At 36.3% G+C, this 23,619-nt stretch overlaps 2 protein-coding genes across 3 annotated transcripts; both read left to right on the forward strand.

Annotated features, from left to right (window-relative positions):
- The first annotated feature begins 978 nt into the window (after positions 1-978).
- Positions 979-14,078, forward strand: LOC113130003 (immunoglobulin-like and fibronectin type III domain-containing protein 1). The gene is made up of 23 exons (XM_026306286.1): positions 979-1,015; positions 4,330-4,452; positions 4,551-4,690; positions 4,951-5,050; positions 5,151-5,174; positions 5,373-5,418; positions 5,502-5,694; positions 5,872-5,985; positions 6,088-6,250; positions 6,367-6,639; positions 6,791-7,135; positions 7,569-7,693; positions 7,867-8,008; positions 8,100-8,393; positions 8,518-8,817; positions 9,161-9,337; positions 9,438-9,566; positions 9,716-10,024; positions 10,780-10,865; positions 10,941-11,133; positions 11,387-11,683; positions 12,677-13,003; positions 13,972-14,078. Exons 1-23 carry the CDS (start codon positions 979-981, stop codon positions 14,076-14,078), a joined length of 4,044 nt encoding a protein of 1,347 aa, XP_026162071.1.
- A 2,393-nt stretch (positions 14,079-16,471) lies between these two features.
- On the forward strand, positions 16,472-23,381 carry LOC113130793 (protein phosphatase 1 regulatory subunit 12B-like). 2 transcript variants are annotated; one of them, XM_026307651.2, is made up of 8 exons: positions 16,472-16,502; positions 16,623-16,772; positions 20,176-20,192; positions 20,319-20,448; positions 21,414-21,515; positions 21,862-21,912; positions 22,080-22,130; positions 23,257-23,381. In XM_026307651.2, exons 2-8 carry the CDS (start codon positions 16,671-16,673, stop codon positions 23,341-23,343), a joined length of 540 nt encoding a protein of 179 aa, XP_026163436.1. In that variant the 5' UTR covers positions 16,472-16,502; positions 16,623-16,670; the 3' UTR covers positions 23,344-23,381. The 2 variants fall into 2 exon arrangements, with proteins under 2 accessions (XP_026163436.1, XP_026163435.1); XM_026307650.2 differs by having other exon boundaries at positions 16,476-16,772.
- The last annotated feature ends 238 nt before the right edge of the window (positions 23,382-23,619 follow it).

A 23,619-nucleotide genomic window follows, 5' to 3' on the forward strand; every position in this document is an offset into this window, starting at 1 on the left:
ATATATATATATATATATATATATATATATACACATATACATACACACACTAGCAGTTTGAGTTCAGATTTTCAGTCTTAGCTTAGCAACTAGACCTCTAACAGGAATTACAGTGCAAAACATGACATGTAAGTTTTGTTGGGGGGGGGGGGATTTACACATATGTGTGTCTGATTAACAGTTTTGGCTCCTGTCTGTGTTTGGATCCTGAGCAGTTACACTGCCACTTGACTCCATAAGAAGTTGGAGTCGCTAGTTGGGATTTCACATTCCTCATTCACAGTGTCCTAGCATTGCTCCAACTGTCTCCACAAGTCACGCAGAAGTCAAGACACCCTGTCTTTGGCAGGCTGACGCCATACAGAAATGAAGGTGAAACATGAGAAGAACCTCAAAGGCAGGGTTTCTCAACTGCTTCTGACTCCATTTTTATGTCTTCAGGGTTCACCTGACAACAGCAGTTACAGAATGGTTAAGTGGAGACTTTAACTGCACTTGTCAAATTACTAGAATTAGCTGAAAATGAACTATATTAAGATGCTTCATTAAACAATGAGTTCACTTTTTGACCTTTTGGGTGAAATTAAGAGATTTGTCCTTTATGACCTAAAGCCAAACACATACAAAGTGTAGTTGAATAAACTTGCTTTGCCATTGTAAATTTATCAAATAAGGGATTGGTGATAAAAACATTAAGCATCGTTGTAATTGACCATAACGTTAACATAATGTCAAAGTTCACTTTTACCGTTATATTTACAGTAAACATTTAGGATTGTTTAGTATAAAACCCATAATTACAGAAAAATATAAAAGACTTTCATGACTTTAACCAGTGTTTCATAAAAGGTTCAACCTGTTCATATAAACAACTGAAACGCATGCAGGAAATAATGTCTTTTGTAGCAATAAAAAACTAGCTACAACTTTGTGTTTCAGCCACAGAGAGACTCTTATCTGACAACTGACAACGCTGCAATGTGCTCAGACACAAACAAGGACCCAAAGGCCATAGGTAAGGTTAGAAAACAGTGAGAGATTTGCACCATTTGCTTGTTGTATTTGGAAATTAGACTGCTTGTTCATTCCTTACCATGTAACGATGTATAATTTAAACTAACTGTACACTAATACAGATTTATGATAAACACTGGCCAGAAGCTAGTATAGATTCTGACAAAGATGTTTTCTAATATTTGAATAAACACAAGTTGGCTTTTTTTAAGTTAGACTAAAACTAATAGAATCTAATCCCACAGTCTACAATAAATCCTCCCTTCAGTCTTACTGATTCAGCTGTATAATTAACATGAACACTGTAGTTTGTGGGGTTACTTGGGGGTTATTTTGTCCTTCCTATTGATGTCACAGAAACTGGGCTAAGTTCCCCAAACACATCTTTATATAAACATTAAAAACAAAATACAGGAAGGTATTTACAATCCAATTCCACCAAATATAAAAAAAATCTAAGAAAGAAGCAGCTCAGAAATTATACCTGCTTTAAGCACTCATCTCAAAACATTTGAACTTTATATCTGAAATCCCACTTCTCTCCATTTTAAGTGCTAATGAAGTATACTATGAATATGGTAAGGACAAGTAGTGCACCAAATTTATTTTCTCAGAGAAACACTGTCTCAGGGTGTCTGAAAACCATTTACACTCATTCTACAGGCTGAGAGTGGCTTTATGAAAGGTATATCATCTTTATACAGCTTTTTATACACCTGACAAATTGTCACTGATTGTGTCCTCAAGTCTGCTGGCATTCAAATCCAAGTTCATTCAGGAGCAATCGGTATGCAGTAGCAAACAACTGAGCGCTGTCCTACCAGACATGGATTATGTGTGAATCATTGCTTGAGGAACAAGGTTGCAGGGATTCTGCCTGCATGTAGCTGATAAAAGAGCCTAAGCCAACCCCTTGAGAGATGACACATGCAGGTTAATGACTATTCAAGACATGCCTTCTAATTGGTGTAAGACTGCTAAAGAGAAGGGATGAAGAATAAGTCATCTAAAACTGGTGAAATAATAATCCAGACTGTGGACTGTATTGTATGTCTATGCAGAATCCGATTTTACATTTGCTTTTTTAAATTTATTTTTATGGTACAGAATAGTTTTGAGTGAATCTGTGTAGTTTCCTTGTGTCTCTATGTTCTGTGAGCAATATTACCTGCCTTCTAACACGTTTTTCCATGTTATTTTGCAAGCAACTACAGTACATGATAGTGGGGTAAAGGTAAGACATGAGGGAGTAGAAGTTTGCTGACAGAACACAAATTCAGAGCCCCCTTTATTAGGTACATCTGTAAAATCTAATGCAATTCAGTACAAAAGCTCAGCTACCAATTCCACCTTTTACAATAATTGTGAGTTTTGATCAATACTGTCAGATAAGTATTAATTTAACTATATATTAATCACTGTGATTGCATTTTGCACTTGTGTTGTTCTGATATATAGATTTTCCTGTTTTGCCAATCTCATTTACAAACATGAGGGGGAAGAAAGAATATTAGAAACATATTTCAGTATAGTGAAGGTTCCTTAAACCAAAACCACCAGCTATGATAGATAATAAACATAAAGTTGAATTAATACCTGTGGTAATAGATTGCATTAGATTGTGTCGTACCTCAATAAAGTGGCAACAGAGTGTAGTTTAACTTCCAAAATGCATGTTTGCTATGGCTTAACATAGTTTAACTGTGTTCAAGAAGACTGTCTTTTGTCTTTTTGCTCTTAGCTCTTTTTAGACAGTTGTGGATATGACAACTAAATAATCTCCATGTAAATATGGGTACAAAGAACAGACTTTTAACGCCTCACAAATTACTAAATCACCTAAAGTGTAATCTGTCTTTTATATAAAGCATTTAGTTTGCACAATTAAAAAAAAAAAAAAAAAAAAGATTTAAAACACTGTAGAAGTAAAAGCTTTATTGGTGTTTTACCCAGTTTCATGAGCTGTGAATGAGTTATTCATTAGAGGCCATTACTCCAATTTTAAATGTACACAACTGTTGAGATATGCAAGCTTTCGACAGCACTGTTTAGGCTGTATTGTTGCTGGAATAATGCCTAAATAGCTTTTACTAAAAATGGTCGCCACTATGGCCACTGACTCACTGGATTTTGCATCATGCCTTTGAAAACCAATTCATAATCACAGCTACTACATAGGTATCAGTACCAAGCACACTCTATACCTCTATACAAAAAATTAACCAGAATGTGATTTGAGTTTCAGTATCTACACACTTCGCCCCAGGTTACAAACATATGAAACTATAACTACAATATTTGCAGACTTCAGATCTGATTTTACTTTAAGTATTATAAAACACATTCATTCTGCATGCAGTAGAAATTATTTGCCCTGTCTCTGCGAGTCGCAGAGACATGCTTGTGCAGAAAAAGTAGTATAAAAAGATGATGCGTTGGAGTTTGTGATTTGAACAGCTGTTGGATAAACTTGAGTGTTGTGTATTGAGTCATCCTACAGTTGAAATGTTACAGATGAAAAATACAGTATCTCTATACAGTATCCAATACCATCTCTCTTTGGTGCCTCCATCATCCCCAGTGAGCAACTATTAATGCTTCACAGGTCTGAGTTAAAAACTAAGATTTTCACATTATGAGTTTCGGGCATTGTAACAGCCTTTGTTGAAGTCATACAGAAACTTTTCTGAGCATTTTAAAAGACACTACTTTCATTAGCAATAAAGATTTTATACTGCATATATGAGCTTCAAATGAATTACGTGTGGATTGGATTATGTATACATTAAAATATACATTTTTGTAAAGTTTGTAAAGTAAATAATATTGTGATATTTTAAAACAGAATAATAGAATAAATAGAATAAAAAACAAAATAATACAGTTACTTCTGGCATTTATAAGACATGTTTTAAGAAACAAAATTTTTCCATAATGCAGCTTTATCAAAAAATGTAAGTTCAGTTTTTGTAGCTATAATGGTTGACAAAGAGAAAGAAAATACTGACCTCTTGTGAGATATCCACATAACTACTACCAAACCCAATATACTGATGATGAAAGCCCATCTGAAGAGACCATAGCTGCTTGCTATGGTGCATTTTTTTCCAGATCAGACAAATCATTTTAAAAATAATATTGCTGTTCTAAGTCTTGCAGTTTATAACTGGGCCAATTTGAAAATATCTAGCAAAGAAATAGTAAATAGCTTAACTATGACAAATCTTTTAATTACATCCAGTCTCAGGGTTTTGGCACACAAAATGTTTTTTTACATTTCTGTTTCTTTTATATTATTATTTCTGATCTTACCAGTGACTATCAACAAAAGGTCCAGAGTTCTTGGGGTTGCAATTACTCAGTATGTTGAACATCTCCCTGCCGGAAAGTCGACACCTGACTTCATCCGGAAGCCTATGGCTGTAACTGTTCAAGAAGGTAAAACACTAACCCCAATCAACCTATAAGGACACATTATCAAACACTATGTAGATCAGTATTACTGTAAAGTAGCTTCCTGCATTTTGATTTTCCAGGTAAAAAAGCATTTTTTAAAGCTATGGTTAGTGGTGACCCAGCACCAACTGTGACATGGGGGCGTAATAAGGGTGACGTCAGTGACCCAGCAAAGTATAAGACCAGATATGATGACAGAGCTCGAGAGCACATTCTTGAGGTGAGAAATATGCACTAAAAGGAAATATTCCACATCCTTTAAAACTAATATACATAATCACAATTTTCTCTCCAGCACTCCAATTACTGCTCTGTACTGTGTATTTTAATAATGTGGTAAACTGAAGTTAAGAGCTTTGATTTGTTCTCAATCAAAACCACTTTACTGTACTTAATCAAGCTTGACATTTTTGCGAATGGGACACAAAAGTTAATATTCAGCACTAGAGATTGAACTGTAATGTAATATTTTTTTATTAGATACTCAATGTAAAACCAGACCAAGCTGACACCTACAAATGTTTTGCCACCAATGGGTATGGAAGGGCTGTGTGCACGGCAACTCTTAATGTCACTGAAGGTAAAGACTATTACTATACAATATGTTGATTGAAAATATATACTTTAGCCTCGACTACTCACCTATAATTTCTCATTTCGCTGTTTTCATCTTTTTCCAGCTGGCCCGAAGAAAGGAGAGGCAGGTACAGTATTAATTTACTACTATAACTGACTTCAATGGAGTTTATGTTTGCTCTTTTTTTTAATCTCTCTTCCTATTGAGGATTAGAGAGATTTTCATAATGTCTGTTCAAGATAAATATGCTGTAATTCAAAAGTCTGCACTTGTGGACCAAGACCCCATGAGATGTTAAAAATGTATAAATCAATCTGATTTTCAGCCAGTGGGCAAGCACCTCATGACTTCAGATCAATGCTTAAGAAAACGTAAGTTCAAGTCAAAGTCACGGTTTATTTAAAATGCATGCTGAGGTAGACCCACTAAAGATATTATGGTGTTCTCGTTACAGTGTTGTCTCCAGAAAAAAACAACTCCCACCAAAGAAAGAAGGAGAAATTGACCCTAAGCTCTGGGAGCTGCTTCTCTGTGCTCCAAAGAAGGACTATGAAAAAATCTGCTTGGACTTTGGTGTAACTGACTTTCGTTGGATGCTCAAGAGGCTCAACCAGATGAAAAAGGAAAGGGAAGAGGAACAGGCAAAGGTACTGTACAGTATGCAATTTTTAACAACAGTGCCTGAAATCTGGTTAATGTACCTTTAACATTAAAATATTTAAAACCTCCCCAAAAGTTAAGGAAAAAGTTACCTTCATTTTGAGCAGTGAAGAGGGTACATAACATTTGCTAGTTTTTGTCTATTGCCAACTTTTCTTTTGTAGGTTGTAGAAAAACTGGACAATGTTAAACAAATAGAAGTGAAACCAAATGGAAAAGCAGAGTTTGGCTTCAACATGACACTATGGGACCCCAACAGTGCAATTAACTTATACAAGGTGGGTTGAAGATGTATCCCAACATATTCAATTTACAACTCAGTTACAGGACAGTAACAGCTCAAAGTCACAACAAAAATTTGACTACTTTTATTTCAAAAGGATGGGACAATGGTTCTATATGACGATGATGAAAATTCCAAACATAGCCTTAAGAAAACTGGGACAGAGTATGTTTTCAGCATCAAAGACCCTCAGCCAGAAGATGCTGGATTTTACCAGGTGGATGTTGAAGAGGCAAATGTCCTTACAACTGACTTTCAAGGTAAAACATAGCTGTGAACTGCACTTTTAATAAAACAGGGTTGATTGAATTGGCATTTGGTGAGACAAGTCTGTCAATGAATTTTATGTTCACATCCACTCCCCTTCCTTTTTTAGTGCCTGATGTGGAATTCATTGCCAAGATCAAGGATGTAAAAGCTGTTGAAAGTGAGGACGCAATCTTTCAGTGTGTTCTGTCAATACCACTCAACAGAATTACCTGGTCAAAACAGAACTCATCACTCGAACATGGGGAAAAGTATGAGATCACTGTCTCCGAAGACAAACTTATTCACACATTAAGAGTTAAAGACTGTAAAATAACAGACAATGGTGCATATTATGCTATTGCTGGAATAACTTCCAGCAGTGCCTCTCTCACAGTGAAAGGTGGGATATCTGTTTCTTTTGATGTAGACTGATAAATGAAATGTCTAATTTTGTGAATCCTTTTTTAAAAAAAATTCTCAAATATTCAAAATTCAGCTTCAAGATAAGCAAAAGACTTAATCTAAGTACAACTGTGCTCCATATAATTTAGCTGATCGAAATGGCCATAAAGGTCGTAAAGGCACTAAAACTGGAGATCAAGATGACCTGACTAAACTACAGTTGGAACAGCAGGCCAAGCTACATAAAGAGAAAGATGACCTGGAGGCAGCCAGAGGAGCCCAGGCTGAAAAGGATGCTGTAGATGCGGCAGCGAGAAATGCACTGGGGGATGGAAGAGATAGATTTGGTGGCAAGACTGTTGGCGATGAAGGTGATGAAGATAGCAAGAATAAATCCCTCCTAGGAGATGGAGTTCATAACAACAATGAGGACGGAGCAGATAAGAAAAGGAAGAGATTACAATCTGGTCCTTTGGTTCCTGACACTGTTATAGGTAAAATGGTGAACTGTCTGAAGATTGAATTATATTTCACTGTATTTCTGATATTAACATAATTTCACAGTTGTAGTTTTCATAATGACTCCTTATTACTACATATTGTGAGTATCTGGGTCTAATTTCTCCAATGTCTTAGAAACTAGGTACTGCACTGAATGTTTAAGTCAAAAAAAGATATGAATAAAATTATGCAGTTACAGTAAGAAGCTTTATATTCAGAGAAGAAAGTAGGTAAAGGAAAAAAGAAATGAATACACTGAGGATATGGTTTAAAATGATATATGACAAACCTGCTACTGTGTTGATAAACCTGTACTCTTCACAATTACTACCATCTCTTTCAAATTGTGATATAAAACTTAGATATTAGCTAAATAAAATTCACATTCAGTTTTGACTAATTTTACTTTCTTTTTTACTGTTTCAGATCAAGGTGTGCAGTTTGTCTGTGGGCTGTCAGATACCATTGCTAATATTGGTGAACATGCAGAGCTGTCTTGCAAACTAAGCAATGAAACCTCAGAGGGACGTTGGTATAAAAATGGGAAGCTGGTAAGATAATTCTAACTACAGGAGTTATGAGTATACATAACTAATGCCATATATTCACTGCTACTTCCTAACTTGTATTATTAAGAATTTCAGTCAAAAAAGACATACTGCATTGCATGTCTTAATTTGTCAAATGCTTGTCTTATGAATACTATATCTGTTTATGTGACAAGTTAACAAATGAGGATGGGGTAACAATTATCAAAGATGGAGCCTGTCATAGGTTGATAATTGACTGCTGTAAAATGGACGATGCTGCTGTGTACCGATTTGAAGCAGAAGGACGTAAATCAGAAGCAATACTTAATATTCAAGGTTGGAATCTAAATTTGTCTGGGATCTTTTCATGTATTTGCCAAGGTTTAAAAAGGTTTAGGCGTTTGACTTTTTGTCTCTCTTTAACAAGACCCACCAAAAATTGACAGCGACTCTGTAGGAAAATTCACACAGCCAGTGATTATAAAGGCAGGTGAAAATGCCAAATGGAAGCTGCCATTCTCAGGGGGCGCACCAATGAATATACAGTGGTACAAGGACGATGACGAGCTTTTGCCTGCCCTTAATGTGAAGATGAAAACATCAGCTTCTGAGAGCCAACTACTCCTTACTAAGTGCCAAAGAAAAGATAGTGGGGAGGTCAGAATCAAAATTAAAAATGAATTTGGTACAACAGAGGCTATTTCCAAACTTATCGTATTAGGTGAGTTACTAAAGACAGACTTACACAGTTCAACTAATTACAAAATGCGCTTTATGTATGGAGACAAATGTATGGAGACAAACTCTTGCTTTTAGCACGATATGATTTCTCATTTTGTCAACAGACAAACCCACACCACCACAAGGACCTGTGGAAATTATGGAAAGTGCTGTAACATCTGTTGAATTTAAATGGAAACCACCAAAAGACAGTGGTGGATGCCCAGTCACAAACTACATCATAGAACGTCAACAAGTGGGTCGCAACAAATGGTCCTATCTGGGTGAGATCCCCAGCAGCAACCCCAGTTACAAAGATTCAAATGTGGACCCTGGAAGGAGATACTGTTACCGGATCAGAGCTAAGAACTCTGAGGGCATCAGTGATTACCTGCAGACAGAACACATACCTGCTGGTGTATTACGTAAGACCTTAACTTTAGACTTGGTAGCATATGAGAAATTTTAGCTGCTTTCTGACAAAAAAAATAATTATTGGAAATCAGGTAAAGGAGCCAAAAGTATAACCAATCAAAACACAATTTTTTCTTTATTTTGATATATTAATCAATCTACATCCATCAAAATTAAAACATATTTCACAACTCTTTTCCAGTACACTAAGTTTTGTAATGTTTTTCAGCTCTTTTACCACTGTCATCATTTTTCATTTAACTGTGCCACATGCTCAATTTTGGAGGTAATATCATGATTAGAGCAACATAACATAACAACAGACAATTAAAGAATTTCATGTTTTTTCCACAGGCTACCCTGGACCCCCAACAGTACCTAAAGTGGTCAGTGTCTTTAAAGACTGCATCAACCTGACATGGTGTCCTCCATGTGACACTGGAGGAACCAAAATAGTGGGATACAATCTGGAGAAGAACAAGAAAGGCACTAATTACTGGAGCCTTGTGAACCAAGGAGGCCCTATTACAGGTATACAACTTGTGATAAGCCGCTCAACAGTGTGAAAATGAATGTGTATTCTCAATCAGTCGATATCAGTATTTCCACTGATATAACATTTTTTCCATAGATACAAAGTATGCAGTGAAAGATGTCTTTGAAGGAGCAGCATATGAATTTAGGGTGTCTGCTATCAATCTGTCTGGTGCTGGAGATCCTAGCATTCCATGTGAAACAGTAATCGCAAGAGATCCAATGAGTAAGGCAATCACACTGAATTTATATATTTTACTGCAGTTGTCTTACCTCAGTCAAAGTGTCACAATTTAAACTGAACCAATTTGTTATTCCATATTACATTGTCTGTAGCTTTTTGGTCAATATGACCTCACATTGCTATAATTTCAGAACCCCCAGGCAAAGTCACAGATCTGAAATTAACATCCTCCAATTACACCACGTTTTCGCTTTCTTGGACTAAATCCAAAGAATTGAAAGGAATTGAGGATGAAGCCCAGGGGTACTACGTGGAGATCAGACCATTAGAAAGTCTTGAATGGACCCGTTGTAATGCCATCCCAATTACTCTAACTTCCTACACTGTGCTTGGCTTGAAGGCAATGGCCACATACTGGGTGAGAGTCATTGCCACCAATTATGGAGGTGATGGAGTACCTCAAGGCTTTGACAATTACATGATTGCAATGCCTCCTCCTGGTAAGAAAATTTAAAATTTGAATCATTATTTCGAAGGTTCTTGAGGTTTACTGAAGTAATAGTTTTCCCTATTATACCTGATCAAGTTATATTCAATGTTCATTTAATATCACTGTGAATATTAGCTTTTTTCTTCCCATATACATCTGCAAAACAAACATCTGTGATTTATTTCTGCAATATTAATGTCCTACAATAATATAATAATATATATTGAAGCAAAAGGCTAGAATTGTCATTACAAGATAGTTGTGACAGAAAAGATGTTTAACAATCCTTCAGTTCAAATGTAATATTCAACCACTCACAGCAATTTAAAGCCAACATCAAAAACACCAAAAGACTTTTAGTTATTTTTACCCAGTGAAATTTCATGCACATTATTGAGACTGACTGTGTGGATACTGTATGCACTCAAATCAGTGGCGTTTCTTCCTCTAGGTATGCCACCCTATGGTTGACTAACTAGCAGCACTGCACGATACAAAGAAGTTCCACTAACAGAGAGCAATGTGGTGTTTTTGATAACTGGTGTACACAGAGCACAATGTTAACAAAGGATCAGAAATGGATACAGATTATAGCTATCCTGCCCTGTGTGTTGACGTCGTGCATGTATTAATTTCCTAATGATCTAAATAGTAACAGGCATTCATAAAAACATATTTTTAAGAAGAATGAAAAACTACCAGATAGATTAATTGTATTAATACAAGAAGAATCTAAACATTTGATTCTAAATTTTACTTTGCCAGTAAAGCCAAAATTCAAAGACCGCAATACGAAGAGCTTCGTGGTGGTGAAATCAGGAAATACAGTTCGTCTCTACATCAACTTTGAGGTACTGTGCCCAGAGGTTTTTAATGTGTTTATTTCATCTATGAACACAACCTAGCATTTTTCTTACTGTTTACAGGCCTCCCCATTCCCAGAGATCTCTTGGCTAAAGGATGGCAGTCCAGTGTCAAAACATGTAACAATTACCAACTCTGATAAAGGCTCTCAGTTATTAATCCCTACATCTGAGCGGTCTGACACTGGCATCTACACCATTACTGTCAAGAACCTGGTTGGCCAGGAGAGCTTCAATGTTGAAGTCAGAGTAACAGGTGAATGTCACTGAGCTTTATGATTTCATATATTTAAAGACATGAAAACTTGCATTTCTGGTCATATATTGAACAAACACAAACTTAGACATTATGCTAAAGTTACTGACAATAACTATTCAGCACAGTACACACTTAACCCAATAAATTCCAGACCATGGGAAGTGATGAAAAGGTTCTATAGCTCAAAACACAACTAAGCCTGTAAGGCTGGTTATCTGTTATTATCTGTATATGTATATGCCCATTGTAGATGATCCCAAGCCTCCAGGTCCAGTGGAGCTGGATCAGAACATCCCAGGAACAGTGACTCTGTCCTGGACTCCATCTCCTGATGAGAAGAGAGATGACAGACTACACTATATGGTATCCAAACGGGATTCCTTCAAACGTACTTGGAAAATAGAGGCTGACAACCTCTTCAACAATAAGTTCACAGTTGTCAACATTCTGCCTGGAGAGGAGTATTACTTCAGGGTCTTTGCTAAAAATGATATGGGCCTTTCACCTCCTTCTGAATCACCTATGTTTGTTACCAAAAAGGAAAAAGGTGTGTGTCTCCCGCTCAATGATAAAGACCAATTTACACATTTTCTGTACAAAAAACTACTCATTAAATTTTTAAAAGTTCCTCCAGACCCAGGGATAATATGCAGGCTAATAAAGTATGCTGAACATCATATAGCGGTGAAGTGTCACTTTAAAACTTTGTTTTCAGAATTCTTAAATGAACAGCTTTTCCCCACAAGCCCAAAACAGCTGCAAATGAAATGTCACCAGCTTGAATGACTATGAGTCCAGTCAAGAGCTTTTAGGTGACAGAGACTACAGACTAAATGTTGGAAAGATGACATCAGCAGAAAGTGTGGATGGGTATGATAAGACAAAAACTGCTGAACTGCAGTAATTATACCTTCACACCAGATGGGTTTCCATCTTCTTGTTTATAGTCGAACAAAGCTTGGCTGAGGTGGAAAAGTTGGTAAATCAACAAGAAAAATGAAACAGAGTGCAAAAGAAACAGATTTTGCAAATTAATTATCAGGTACATAAATCATGTGACTTTACTGAAACATTACCTCCACTACATACCATGTGTCAGACAAAATCTCAGATCTCTGCAAAGCCATAAGGAGACTGTATGCTCCTCAAACTGGAGCATGAACAAATAAATAATGAATGCTAGGTTTCACATTTTATGCATTGTGACTCTTAATTACCAAGACAAAATCCTGTTGAACTCTCTTCTTCTGCGGTGGTTCTAATTAGCACCTCCAGCTGTTTATCTTGACAAATATGGTATTGTGCATTAATTCACATTTTCATTTACATATTTTCTTGAAATTCTTTCTTAAAATAAAAGAACTAGCTACCGAGAGGCTGCATTAAATTAGTTTTAGATTTAGATTTTAGAGGAAGAGCAAAACAGCAATGTCAGGAATTTGACTCTGAATAGAATTGTTATTTTAAATGCCACCAGTACAAACTTAATACATACCTATAATAATTCTGCAAAGCCTTAATGTATTTCTTTGTGTTTCAGAAAAGTTCAAGATCAACATGCCAGAGACAAAATCCTTAGACTTCCAGTCACCTCCATCATTTATCGTTCCCCTGAGGAGGCGTACAGCTCCACAAGGTTATGAATGCCACATGAGTTGTGCAGTTAAAGGTGATCCAGCTCCACATGTGACATGGTACCACAACAATATCTGCCTGAACACAAACACCAACTACCACATCACCAATGTATGTGGGATCTGCTCCTTGCTCATACTAAGGGTGGGAGCAAATGATACTGGGGAATACAAAGTCGTCATTGAGAACAAGCTGGGGACAGCTGAGTGCTCTATGACACTGAAAGTCAGAGGTATTAACATATATACAGGTTTTAAGAATCCTACATTTATGAACGAACAGCTTGAGATCATTTATGTTTCTTTACAGAGTGAAGAAAGGCTGCAGCAGACGGAGTTTAAAAACTTACTGAAACTACTCCTACCACTGTGATGCAAAACTATTTCAAAGTTTCACAAACCTGGAACTCTTCAAAGCAGTTTAATGTTTTTAGCGATATAAGCATGAGCAGTAGTGTGAAGTTGCTGGATGACGCAAAGAGAACTATAAATTCCTGTAGTGTTATGCGACTTTTGTTGTGAAATTGCACTTCGATCTTTGGCTACTCTTTTGCTTTGGGGCTTTTAGGAATAAGGGGAGACATTGCTGCTGCTTTGTATTAAACTGCTTTAAAACAAAAAACACACAAAGTGCTCCAGAACTTGTGGTCCTTGCCTCAGCCAAATCCCCAACACTCACTGTAAACATATTCCTCCTGCCACTGATCAGTGGTTAGTAAATGTACAGGCTGGGGATGTGCAAAAGTGGTTTTAAACGAAACACCTCCACCTTGTGGTGAGTCTTTGGCCTGATAAACATGAGTGAGTTTGAAAACAACTGGTAAAGTATGTAAGCAAATAGTGAAGACATTGGTTCGAGCCAATATTAGTGCACAATGCAAACTATAAATAAACAACACAATTAAATGCTATCACAGTGAGGTCAGCCTTTTACATACGTTAACACTGAAAAAGGTTATTTATTGATACTATATTCTCCTGCAAATACTACTGTACTTTTACTTAATCAAAGTTAGGAATGCGGGAGGGTTTTCATTTTTAAGCTCTAACACCTAAAAATAAAAACAAAATATCTAAATTCTTCCTACTGAGAAGGTTTTAAGGTTGGTTTGGAGAGAGAAACACATGTAATGAATGACTCGTTCTGAGGGTGAACAGACTTTGCGATACCTCAGTGAATCCAGGATCCATTTCTCTGAAGAAACTCAGCTCTCCGAGTCCATTCAGTCTCAGTCGGTGCCACGGGCCAGTACCACAGTCCAGAATATGCTCCTCCAGCTCAGTTACCTTCACAGTCGGGTTCTGTGAAATAGGACTGTTTGTTTTGAACAACAGTACACCTCAGGGCCTTTTCCACATGTGCAAATGAGCCAAACTTTCAACAGGTGACGAGGGACGCACAGGTGGGCTAGTTAGGCGGCAGTTCCCGTGTTTCTTTCTAAGCTGGTACTTTAACTTCGCTGTACTATACTGAAATGTTGCTACTTTTGTATTATGCTGCTCCAAATCGAAGTTAAACTAAAGACTTCTTCCGTTTAACGTGGTTTTTGGCGACCTCAACAAGGCAGGTGAGCTAGCTACCTATCGACCACGTGACATGCCGTAAAAAAAAAAAAAAAAAAAAAAAAAAACAGCTGCGCCAGGTGAAATGTCGGGAAGTTATGTGATTTAACCCCAAAATAAGAGCATTACATTTGTCTTTGTTAATAGTCATTATGAAATATTACCAATGCCAGGTATTTTCTGTCGTTAGCAGCACTTATGTTTTTTAAAAAGTCTGATAACTAAATATGTTTTATCACATACCGTGTAATCACAGCGTGACCGGTTCAGTCCAGGCTGTGGATCCTTGCTCTGTTACATCCCCATGTTTCCTGTCTGCAGCCACTATGAATCTGTTTATGTTTGGATTTGGTCAGACTTCATTACCATAATATTTAATTCACCTATACAATCACTACCACTTCACTGGTATTCAGCCTTGATGAGGCACAAGCAGAAGGCTGAGCTTTTGTCCTGGTCACACCAGAAAAGTTGACCTCTACATGCAGCTTTTATCTCTCCACCCCATCAACACCCAATGGGCCGAGATACAAAGAGGAAAAGTCTCAGTAAAGAATATAGGAGGTATGTTCTGGGGATATTATTGTAGAAGTTGAACTGAACATTTGTGAATCATTGAAGTTCACCATTATTTGCTATATAGTTCACTATAAGTCTGATATTGATGAATGGGGACCACTCTTACATGCATCACAGTTTTTGCAACACAAAATATTTTGTTTTATATTTATTTTATTTCATATTACTGAGCAGTGGTTTAGAGTTATTTGAACTTTATTCACTTAATTGTTATAATTTAAAGAATGAAATTATTTACAAATTGAAATTACATTTACAAATGAAGAACGCAGATCACAAGAATAACAGTGTGAGTTGATGTTTGCAAAATAAAAAAAAGAAATAAGACTGCTTAAAGTGTCTAGGAATGTAATGCAAGCTCTTTTAAAGAGCTATCTTCTGCCAGCAGGTGGTGCCTGGTTGCTATCTTAATAATGAAAAATAATCAACAAATGTCATTGAGGAAGCTGATCCCAACAGCTTTAGGAATATATATCAGGATTTTGACATAATAATAAGTCAACAAAAAGAGAAATGCTAACTACAAGTAGCTACATCTAGGGGTTGTACCTTGGCCTTATGTTGAGTAGAACTGACATTGATTTAAAAGTAACTCTAAGCACCAGTTTTTTATTTTTCATGAGATGGGTGACCGGGTCACAATTAAAAACAGTGTGGCCTGTGAATAAAGGTAAAACAATTTAGTCTGACAACTAACCTAAAATAGAGGGTTGGAGTAGCCTAATTACAGTGCATTAAATCCTCAGCACAAAACAAGAAAACTGGGGTGTGATGTTCCAAGCCATGCCAGATAAAATGAATGGTTGAAATTCAGAAAAAAAGGGGAAGTAAACAGATATAGAAAGATTACAACTGAAATTTATCAGGAATATGAAGGCACAGGAGTATTACAAAGCACAAATAATTCACTCTTAGATTTCCTTTTAGGTGACTAAATTGCTAACAAATGTCCCGTGCTAACATAATCCATTCAACTGTGTCATGGAGCATACCCAGAAAGGTATGTAAGCTCTTTCAACAATCAACACACGGAGCCTCCAGCTTGATTAAATTAAGTATCTAAAACCAGACATCCAACCCTAAGCATCAGTTACAGTATATTTGTGCATCTGACTAATGCCTTGTTTTTATTCATCCTTGTTCTTCCCTAACACCAAGTCATATGTGCCTCCCTGTTTACCGACTGTATTGTTAATTTCAGCTTTTAGATGTCAGTTGTTTTAATTTGCCATTTCTAAGCTTGTTCCCCTTTGTTAAAAAAAGACTATAATAAATCATATTTATTTTTAATACACAGAGAACACTTTGTTAATCAAGTTTATAATAATAATAATAATAATGTACTACTGTGTTAAATAACAGAAATATACAGAAAGTATGATGAATTTTCACGTGCATCTTTATAAACTACCCTAAAATACCGTAATGTAACATTGAATGACCTTATAAATCAATACTGCTGTCAAATCCTTGTGTCCACACACACACACAACAGCCCGCCTACTCTCCAGTCCTACCGCTTCCCACACTTTTGCTGCTCTTTCACTCTCATCAGATATGCAATGTGTTACCACCACATGAACATCACTCGTGAGTTGGTCATTTAAATAAGGAAACAACTGCATTGGAATTTTATATTAGTGGATGATGAATATATTCATTGTCTTATTTTGAGATTTGTTTTTAAGAAGACCTTTTTAATTTTTTTAGAAGCTTATTACTTTGGACCACGTTACGGTTGCATCCAGTGGCTTAGCGATGTCATCTCTACTTTCTCACAACAAAGATCAGCCACACATTAAAAAGTCACTCTCTGACTCCTCGCCAACTTTGTCTACTGCCACCACCAAAAGCCAGGGGGTAAGACGTGACTGTCTTTAATCCTTTCAATAGCTGTTTAGTTAGGAAAAATGCCAATAGCTGACATAATATAAATACTTTTGCCAGACAGCCTTAGGACAAGCCATAGCATAATTCATTCTGAACATATGATTCATCCAACATGGATAATGGAAGGCTATGTTCATATTAAAAGAAAGAATTGCTAGTTTTGTTTTAGTTTGCCAATTTTGTCAGTATGTTATTTATGAAATCATACAATTTATATGCTTTTCTTATATAGAAAGGTTTTTTTCTACATCTTAAAGCTTATACTTGCTGACTTAGATCATGTTTTTTTTTTTTTTTTTCAAAAAATGTGATATGAAGTTTACATCCCTATATCACAGACATCTCCAGATTCTGACTGTTTTTTTAAGGCCCTCATAACACATTGACGTGCTTCTAAAGAGTCCTAACTCTAAAATAACTGTACATTGTTGTGCATGAACAAGAAGGAGCAAAACCTTAAAATGAAAATATGAAAAGGTTGTAAAGAGCAATTAGTCTTATGTGTTTATGTAAACCAGGAACCCACTTATGAAAAATACATGGAGAGAAATGGAGAATGTCAATGTGTGAGACAGAGAGAGCCAGGAAGAGAGGAAGAAGAGAGAGGCGGAGAGAGAAAAAATAACGGGTGAAAGGCAGGAAGACAGAGCAGAAAGAAGGAGGGACAGAGTTCCTAGGACTTGGCTTGTGGGAACTCAGATGCAGAATTTATGGATGTTTATCTCTCTGCTAGTCTAATGGGAAGCTCACATTTTCCACTTGGGAATAGCAGGCCAAAAGACAAGAGGTTCCTCTTGAGATATAGGAAGGCTGGAGGACAGCTTAGTGACAGACTCACACACATGGGACAAAGTCACAAAGCCCACTTTTCCATCAGCATCTGTTTATATGTGATGTTGCTTAATCCAAAGCAGAGCTTTTTCCAAGTCTGCTTACTGTATAGTATTAATGACCGTTTACCAAGCGTATCCAAGTGTCCAAAGAGAGCCTTGAAGGAGCTGACATCAGAGTCTGGTGAAGATCCAGAGATCTTGTGAATGTCTGAGCATATCACTGTGTTTACACATAGCATCTGTAACCTAAAACCCTGTTTCTACTTTACAGGAATTCACTTGCCATCTCTATGATTTTGTTAGACAAAACTTTTAAGCACCAGTCTGTTCTTCGTTGCTTTAGTTCATGCTGGTTCCAGCAATTGCCCATGTCTAAAAGAATGCAATGCAAAATGAAACTGCCATGTTGGAAGTTAAAATAACTTCCAACACTACTGTGTGTGTTTTTCCAGATACATGTAGATATACTTGTAACAGGCAAGAGAATTACCTATTATAACTAAATATATATTAGTACTTGCAAATGTACTGTAACTGAAAGAGTGAGTCATATTAGGTTTTCCACAGGTTGCATTGATGAAAAAGCATTTATGGCTGAAAAAGATAAGTTCAGCAGATTCAACAAGGGCATATGATTTCTGGGTAGAGTGTGAATGGGTAATGAAAAAATGAGTAATAATTACCATGTTCACTATCTCTGGTTAGTGGGATATGGTGCTGACATTTGCTAATTAGCAGTAAACACAAAGTACAGCTGAGGTTGGTGGGAATGCCATTGCTTTTTCATGTATTAATTTGTATTACTGGATATATTTAAGTCTTAACCTGATAATGATACCGGATAAAACAAGTAAGTGGTGTGTCTACAATAAATTCCATTGGTATCTATTCAATAATTATTAGGATCTTTCAGTCTGGACAAAAGTGGTGAATCAGTCAAATCAAAGAAAATTCCTTCATGCTAGCATTAATCTAAGCAGCTCTGCTGTAGCACTTAATATGTTTTAGGTTCTTTGAGAGGGATGCATTCAAGACCAGACAGACTGTCAAGCAAAAGGTGAAGTCAAACAGTGTGATGTCAACATCTGTGCAGTAATGACAATCTGCTAAAATAGATAGCAGGGTCACGATGAGGTTCAAATTTTATGTTTATGCCTCGTAAGGTGGCGTTAAGTTAATCAAAATACTTCTATTCTGGAGCCAAAGAGAAGACTAGTGTGACGCACAGACTGACATTTTCTCTCAAGAGTCACATTAGTATCGTGGCTAAGAATGAAAACACTGCTGTTTTTCCACTGTACACTCCTAGTTGTTTGAGGGAGATGCACTTTTAATTTTGCATTTGTTAATCCTCTCCAACAGATCCTGCAAATAAAAAATACATTTATTTGTCGATGTGTTAAGACAATGAAAAACATTTACTGATCTGGTACTACACTATTCTATGTCTGTATGTTTCAAAACCATATCACAGTTAAAAAATAAACCAGAAAGTTATTGTTTAGGTTTGTGCTGGAGTCATGATGACAATATCATTGTGATGTAAAACTCACAAACAATGTGACATAAATTTGAGGCACTGATTGTTGCCATTTTAGGGGGAATTTTCTTTGATTGTGTTTGAATGCACTTTAAAGTCCTATAAACAAAACCACCAATTATTATGATGAATAATACAATCCAAGCACAGAAATACAAATTTGCCTTGTCTATATGTACACATAGGTGACAACTGATAGGATAAACCTGAATAAATGACAAGAAAACCATAATATGATGTCTCAATACAGAGCACCAGAGGTCACTGAAACGCTTGATAAGCACGTGCTATGGTTTTTATTGTCAGCAGATATCAACCAATTTGAATAACTGGAAGATTTGAACCAGCACACACACACTACAAAAAGCCATCCAACTGTAACAGGCAATAATGAAGACATTGTGAAGGGTAATGCCAGAGCAGTTACCTTTTTTGGATGTGTTTAGTTATCTGTACTTGATAGTTTATTTAAGGCATAATTTCCTCTGTCTCTCTTTGGATTGTATTTGAGCTTGTTATAAACCTTTTCTTGGAAAAATGTTAAAATAAATTTTCTTTATGAATTCCTGGTATTATCATTAACCCACAAGTGAGTTATGTGACATAATACTTATGCTCAAATTGATAATGAATGCACTCTCTAACACTGTACATGAAATAAAATGTGACATTTTTACATATTGAATGCATGTTTGTGATATTTAAAAACAAAGGAAATGTTCGTTAAAAATCTCATTTCTCAATTTGATTCAACACTGTACTTAATAAATTTCACATCGCAACCAAATAGCCTGTGAAACAAACCAAGGAATTAAGTTGTGGGATTGTGCACTGAAATAGAGGCTGGGTTACTTATGGAACTGAATAACTTGTTTATGCCATATAAGATTTAAGCTGGAGTTAAATCTGGACAAAAACTTTCTCTGGCATTGTCATTGCATGCTTCATTTTGGTCACATGATAGCCAGTTCTAACACTACTTCTAACTCTTCTATTTCAGCTTGATAGACTGTCTCGGTAAGCACCCTCTAATTCACACATATATATAACATACAATACATACAGACATAAGACATAAAACAATTGCAAATGGAACACAGCCTGCTGTATGTTCAATGGATAACATCTCACCAATTTCATCAGACTGAGCTCCTCTGAGGGTCCCCATGACACATCAACAAACCATGCTGAATCCTACTTCCTGCGGAGGGAGAACAGACTCTCTGCAAGGAAAAAGGCAGAAGAAGAGCCACAAAACAATGACTATAAAAAGGCAGGTGATGCAGCCTAAATGTTGATGTACAACATTTCCAGTGCCTATTATTGATTTGCAGAAAAAATGTGCTATTGCCACTTCCCCAGCCAATTAGGTGCTCAGGCAAACTAACATAACTCACTCACTAATCCTGGGAGAGTCTAATACAGCTGTTAACCAAGGATTTTCAGCACAGGACCTCATCAGATTTCCAGTGAAAACTAGACAGGTAAATGACCAGCCTAAAGAAAAATACTGTACATTATGCATAGAGATTTCAAAATAAAAGTATTTTATAAACTGTACATGAACCACAGAGCTTAAAGGATTAGTTGATCAAAAGAAAATGAATTCAAAACTGTTTTCTTGAAGTATCAATGTGTAATACCTAGAGCGATCTATTAGCAGAAACTGAATATAGTGTTCATAAATGTGTTCACATTTGTGTTTAATTACCAAGAAATACCAACTGATGAATTTTCTTAATCTATTTCACGAGCAGTCATGTTTCTATAGTAACCCAGAACAGGCTCTAGACAGGGGAATTGAGATTTGTTTTGAAGATGATGGCCGCCCCACCCTCCTTTGCACATGGCGACAGGCTGTGAGGGCAATCTCACCACTAGGTGCCACGAGTTACTTCACATTTCACTTATTAAATGAAAAACAAATGATCATGGTATTTTATCTAATAATAGCTGATAAATGTCACTTTGGTGGACTAGATGAAGTCGGGGAATCAGCTGATTCATCATTTGAACACCATGTATACATGAACCAAATTTAATAACAATCCATTGAATGGTTGTTGAGATGTTTCCCTAACAATCTAAAATGTCAACACCAGGGTCAGTAAGAAAAGTAATCATTATTGCTGCAACCTTAAAACTACCGGACAAGCAGTCACAGTTTACTATTGATGTCATAGTTTGTGTGCTGTAAAAACACTCCTTTGGGAATGCTAACAAGTGCATATTTTGTAGATGTATGAAAAGGCACTGGCCACCAATCAAAGGTTCAAGTCCAGGCTGGAAACAAGTAAACAAGAACTTTCCATACTTCAGGACCAGCTGCAGAGAGTCCAGGTAATGTCGTAAGTCCACATTCATACTGTAGGTGTGAAAGAACTGAAGTGAAAGTTTGCTGAAGGGGCAAGTGACAAAGTAACTAGAAGTTTCTGCAAGTCAATTAAAAAAATCTTATTGTTTTGTCAGTACACACAGAAATCTCATCTACATATTCATATGATGATACCAGGTAATAATGTAACGTGAAAGAAATATGAGCTGAAAGATACTATTTATAAATGGGCTGCTTAAGAGTTTCTGTGGGTATATTGGATATTACACATAAGACACATGTTCCCACCTAAATGATGCAGCTTCAACATTTTGTGCTGTATACTTTTATGACAACATTTCATTTCTACAGAAGGGAAAACCAGGAAACTATAGAACCAACATGCTCGCAACAGAAAAAGAGGTGTGTACTCAGCATTTCACTAATGTTATGACATATTTAAATCAATTATTTCAACTGTTTTGAAGTTGCCAAGATTTAAATAGTTTTTATTTATTTGTATTTCTTTATCTTAATTACTTTAATTTAATCAATTTAACTTAATAAATTAACTTAGTTTCTCCACACAGGCAAGTTGGAGTCTTAAAAAGAAAATAACAGATATGGAAGAACAGTTGAAGGTAAATAAAATGTTTTAAGTATGAATTCTTAACTTTAGCAATTTACTGCATATTTTTTTTCTTGCATTTTAATAGCTTCCACTGTCACACACATTTGAGAATGTTAGTTGTTAGCAATACAGCAGGATATCTTACAGAGTAGAAAGTTAACCTTCTGTGACATGAGGAAAACAACAAGTGATCAAATCCAAACAGTGCAAAGTGTCTGTGGGACTTGGTGCCATGGTGCTAGTTTCTCTGTCTACTATGGTTTAGCTGACATCATTTGTCACCATTATACTCCACTGGCTGTGGAATTTGTGAGCACTTTGACACTGCAGCAAGTGAGTCATCAGTATTCATCTGCAGGCTAACATCCACAAATGTCTGCTGTGTTGTGCCCAATGGGACATAAACAAAAACCTCTTGTTATCTGTGAATGTGAGGTCTAAGCAAACAGGGAATGCTGGTCCAAAAATAGACATTCAAAACAGAGAAGCACTGTTACATTTGACATATTTAAATTAGCAAGTCTGCTCCAATTGTGTCAGTGAATGCAAGTGTACTAGAATGTATATATTTTCTTTATTGTTAGAAATTGCCCAGATCCATTGTGAAGTCCGTTTCTTTTCTGAATGAGTGCACAGCAGGAACAGAAATCAGAAAAGTAGAGGATTTAATGCTTCTTCACAATAGGATCTGAGATTAAATTTGACAAAACTCTGTAAAATTGAAATCTTCAGAATAGACTTAAAAATGGAAAATGGTTCAAGATTATCTTCCTCACAGCCCCTGGAACATAAAAGACACTCTAAAAGAAGCCAATTTTGGAAGCTAGTACAGAAGTCAGATCAGTAAGATATCTTTAGCTTTTACTACTGTTCAGGTTGAAGCAAGAAGATCAGTTTGTTTGCACTATGAACACCTAGGTTTTTGCGTGCATGGAAAAATATGTCTTTGTTTTGAAGCATTAGGCTGAAAACATTGCTGAAATTTCCTGGAATCAAAACCAGGACAAAAAATATTTCCTCTGAATATGTTTCATATAAGCCATGTGCCTGTAGCGAATGTCCATTTAGTTTTGTTTTATTAACTTGAGTGATTTTACCTCTGTGTCCACTTTAGTTTTTTCATGCTGTCTCTTCAGGTTAAAGCTGAGCTTAAGATGGAGAACCAGAGACTGAAGGATGAGAATGGAGCTTTAATCCGTGTCATCACTAAACTGTCAAAGTGAGACTGGACACAGGGAGAAGAGAAGAAGAGGAAGGATGCTAGAAGCCTTTTTTTTTTTTTACCATACATGCATTCTGTATTCATGCTATCCTCACAAAGAATGTATGAATACTACCAGTCATTTTGGTTTGGACACACTTTCCTATTTAATTCAATGGGAAAGTGTGTCCAAACTTTTGACTGATAGTGTACATGGTTTTCTAGTAATTCTGAAAACTGATTTCATTCTTGTATTTTCTTATTTGATGACTGAGATGTCTTTACTGTATAAGACAGT

The sequence above is a fragment of the Mastacembelus armatus genome, chromosome 5 (assembly GCF_900324485.2).
Source record: "Mastacembelus armatus chromosome 5, fMasArm1.2, whole genome shotgun sequence".
NCBI lineage: Eukaryota > Metazoa > Chordata > Actinopteri > Synbranchiformes > Mastacembelidae > Mastacembelus > Mastacembelus armatus.

Excerpts from the sequence above, each read along its gene's own strand:
- LOC113130003 (XM_026306286.1), top strand. The coding sequence starts at position 979 with ATGTGCTCAGACACAAACAAGGACCCAAAGGCCATAG. Across the intron at positions 1,016-4,329 it reads CAAGGACCCAAAGGCCATAG|TGACTATCAACAAAAGGTCC; the intron begins GTAAGGTTAGAA and ends TGATCTTACCAG. Across the intron at positions 13,004-13,971 it reads TATGACACTGAAAGTCAGAG|AAACTCAGCTCTCCGAGTCC; the intron begins GTATTAACATAT and ends ATTTCTCTGAAG.
- LOC113130793 (XM_026307651.2), top strand. The coding sequence starts at position 16,671 with ATGTCATCTCTACTTTCTCACAACAAAGATCAGCCACACATTAAAAAG. Across the intron at positions 20,449-21,413 it reads AAAACAATGACTATAAAAAG|ATGTATGAAAAGGCACTGGC; the intron begins GCAGGTGATGCA and ends CATATTTTGTAG. Across the intron at positions 22,131-23,256 it reads ATATGGAAGAACAGTTGAAG|GTTAAAGCTGAGCTTAAGAT; the intron begins GTAAATAAAATG and ends CTGTCTCTTCAG.